This window comes from Calidris pugnax, unplaced genomic scaffold (assembly GCF_001431845.1).
Source record: "Calidris pugnax isolate Ruff unplaced genomic scaffold, ASM143184v1 scaffold400, whole genome shotgun sequence".
In the NCBI taxonomy this organism is placed as follows: Eukaryota; Metazoa; Chordata; class Aves; order Charadriiformes; family Scolopacidae; genus Calidris; species Calidris pugnax.
The window spans coordinates 74,154-78,056 of NW_015091106.1; the positions used below are offsets into that span (position 1 = coordinate 74,154).

A 3,903-nucleotide genomic window follows, 5' to 3' on the forward strand; every position below is an offset into this window, starting at 1 on the left:
CAGGGGGGACGGGGGACATGGGGACATGGGGGACACAAGGCCACGGAAGGATAACGGGGGACATAGGGTCATGGGGGGGACCTGGGGCACATGGAAGGGACATGAAGGATGTGGATGGGGACATGAAGGACCAAAGAAGGTCATGAGGGACACGGGGGGGGGACGTGGAGGGACAAGGGGACGTAGAGGGACATGGGGAGGGAAAGGTGGGGACAGGGGCCACCCTGGGTGGGGGTGACACGGTGACATCCCCTCTCCTCAGTGTACAAGGTGAAGCTGGTGGCAGTGGAGCACTCGGGGTCACATGACAACTACATCATGAACATCCTCTCCGTCATCAAGATGGGTATGAGCACCTCGGGGGTGGGGGACAAGGCCACCCCGAGGGACACGGGGAGGGTCACCTGGGGCTGGGGACAGCCAGGGGTGGGGACAGCCAGGTGGGTTGGGGTCACTGGTGTGGCTTGGGGGGCCACCAGGTGGGTTGGTGTCACCCAGGGGTGGTGGGGACACCCACAAGGGCTGGTGGCACCCGTGGCTGATGACACCAGTGAGATGGTGACAACGTCGGTGTCCCTGGGGATTGAGAGTCTCCATCGGGGGACACATCAGAGTGGGTGTCCCTTTGTCTTGGGGTGGAGGTGAGATGTCACCAGATGTCACCTGTCCCCAGGCACCGACGAGGACCCAGCAGGAAGCAACCGGACCTTCGTGAGCCACCAGCAGTGCCGGGACGCCCTCAGGCTCCAGAATGGCCAGGACTACCTGCTCTGGGGGCTGGCCACCGACCTGTGGGTCACCGGAGGCCGGTAGGGGACATGGGGACATGGGTGGGGACATGGATGGGGGTCACATCTTGGTGGGGGAGGACGTGGGGACATGAGACACGTGACATTGGAGATGAGAGGACGTGGGGAGATGGGACATTGGGAAGATGGGACGTGGGGAGATGAGAACATGGGGACATGGGACATGGGGACATGGATGTTGGGGAGATGGGACACAGGGGCATGGGGAGATGGGACATTGGAGAGATGGGACACGGGGAGATGGGATGTTGGGGACATGGGACACAGGGAGATGGGACATTGGAGACATGAGGAGATGGGACATTGGGGAGATGGGACATGGGACATTGGAGATGTGAGGATGTGGGGAGATGGAACGTTGGAGAGATGGGACATGGGGAGATGAGAACATGGGGACATGGGACATGGACACTGGGGAGTTGGGGAGATGGGACACAGGGATATGGGGAGATGGGACACTGGGGACGTGAGACATTGGAGACATGAGATGGGACATTGGGAAGATGGGACGTGGGGAGATGAGAACATGGGGACATGGGACATGGGGACATGGATATTGGGGAGTTGGAGAGATGGGACATGGACATGGGGAGATGGGACATGGGGACAGGCATTGGGGAGAAGAGACACAGGGACATGAGGAGATGGGACATGGGGAGAAGGGACATTGGGAACGTGGGACATTGGAGACATGAGATGGGAAATGGGATATTGGAGAGATGGGACGTGGGGAGATAAGAACATGGGGACATGGGGACATGGACATTGGGGAGATGGGACACGGGGACATGGGGAGATGGGACATTGGGGACATGGAACACAAGGAAATGGGACGTTGGAGACATGAGGAGATGGGACATGGGGAGATGAGAACATGGGGACATGGACGTTGAGGAGATGGGACACAGGGACATGGGGAGATGGGACATTGGAGAGATGGGACACGAGGAGATGGGATGTTGGGGACATGGGACACAGGGACATGGGACGTTGGAGACATGAGGAGATGGGACATTGGGGAGATGGGACATGGGACATTGGAGATGTGAGGACGTGGGGAGATGGGACATTGGAAAGATGGGGCATGGGGAGATGAGAACATGGGGACATGGGACATGGGGACATGGACGTTGGGGAGATGGGACACAGGGACACGGGGAGATGGGACACGGGGAGATGGGACATTGGGGACATGGGACATGGGGACATGGATATTGGGGAGCTGGAGAGATGGGACATGGACATGGGGAGATGGGACATGGACATTGGGGAGATGGGACACAGGGACATGAGGAGTGAGAACATGGGGACATGGGACATGGGGAGATGGATTGGAGAGATGGGATGTGGGGAGATGGGACACGGGGACATGGACATTGGGGAGCTGGGGAGATGGGACACTGGTGACGTGGGACACGAGGAGATGAGAACATGGGGACATGGGACATGGGGACATGGACATTGGAGAGATGGGACATGGGAAGATGAGAACATGGGGACATGGGGACATGGACATCGGAGAGATGGGATGTGGGGAGATGAGACGTGGGGAAATGGGACATTGGGGACGTGGGACACGAGGAGATGAGAACATGGGGACATGGGCATTGGGGAGATGAGATGTGGGGAGATGGGACATGGGGAGATGGGACATGGGGACATGGACATCGGAGAGATGGGACGTGGGGAGATGAGAACATGGGGACATGGGGACATGGACATTGGAGAGATGGGACATGGGGAGATGGGACATTAGGGATGTGGGACATGAGGAGATGAGAACATGGGGCCATGGACATTGGGGAGCTGGGGAGATGGGACACGGGGTCATGGAGTGATGGGACATTGGAGAGATGGGACGTGGGGAGGTGGGATGTGGGACATTGGAGAGATGGGACATGGGGAGATAAGGATATGGGGACATGGACATCGGAGAGATGGGATGTGGGGAGATGAGACGTGGGACATGGGACATTGGAGAGATGGGACATGAGGAGATGAGAACATGGGGACATGGACATTGGAGAGATGGGATGTGGAGAGGTGGGACATGGGGACATGGGACATGGGGACATGGGACATGGGGAGATGGGACATGAGGAGATGAGAACATGGGGACATGGGACATGGACATTGGAGAGATGGGACATGGGGAGATGAGATGTGGGGAGGTGGGAAGTGGGGAGATGGGACATTGGGGACGTGGGACATGAGGAGATGAGAACATGGGGACATGGGACATTGGAGAGATGGGTCATGGGGAGATGAGACGTGGGACATGGGACATTGGAGAGATGGGACATGAGGAGATAAGAACATGGGGACATGGATATTGGAGAGATGGGATGTGGGGAGATGAGACGTGGGACATGGGAGAGATGGGACAGGAGGAGATGAGAACATGGGGACATGGACATCGGAGAGATGGGACATGAAGAGATGAGAACATGGGGACATGGGGAGATGGACATTGGAGAGATGGGATGTGGGGAGATGAGACGTGGGACATGGGGACATTGGAGAGATGGGACATGAGGAGATGAGAACATGGGGACATGGACATTGGAGAGATGGGATGTGGGGAGGTGGGACATGGGACACTGGAGAGATGGGACATGGGGACATGGGACATGGGGACATGGACATTGGAGATGGACATGGGGAGATGAGACGTGGGGAGATGGAACGTTGAGGACACACGGCCACGGTGACACCACCACCCACGTCCCCCCGTGGCCTCCTCCGCCTCGTTCCCCACCTTCTCCAACATCTCCTGGGGGGTTGTCCCTCCACGTTTTCCCCCTCCACCCATGGAGGGGGGGGGAAGTCCCACCTCCTCCTGCCCCACACGTGTCCTCTCCACCCCCACACGTGTCCTCTCCACCCCACACGTGTCCTCTCCACCCCCAGCTTCTCCTACTTCCTGGGGAAGGACACGTGGCTGGAGGCCTGGCCCTCGGAGGTGGCCTGTCAGGAGCCCGACCACCAGCAGCTCTGCCAGGACTTCGCCGAGTTCACCGAGGCCATGACCATGTTCGGGTGTCCCTCCTGAGGGGGTCACACCCCCCATCCCCCCCCCAGCACCCAGGGGTGC

General features: G+C 58.7%; 1 protein-coding gene across 1 annotated transcript in view; it reads left to right on the forward strand.

Annotated features, from left to right (window-relative positions):
- The window catches only part of LOC106897416 (complement C3-like), a 46,851-nt gene extending 42,954 nt beyond the window's left edge, over positions 1–3,897 (forward strand). The window contains exons 34-37 of the mRNA XM_014958023.1: positions 4–86; positions 263–346; positions 674–809; positions 3,720–3,897. Coding sequence (XP_014813509.1) covers positions 4–86; positions 263–346; positions 674–809; positions 3,720–3,861 — 445 coding nt within the window. The 3' untranslated portion in view covers positions 3,862–3,897. The remainder of the gene's footprint in view (positions 1–3; positions 87–262; positions 347–673; positions 810–3,719) is intronic.
- Positions 3,898–3,903: the final 6 nt, after the last annotated feature.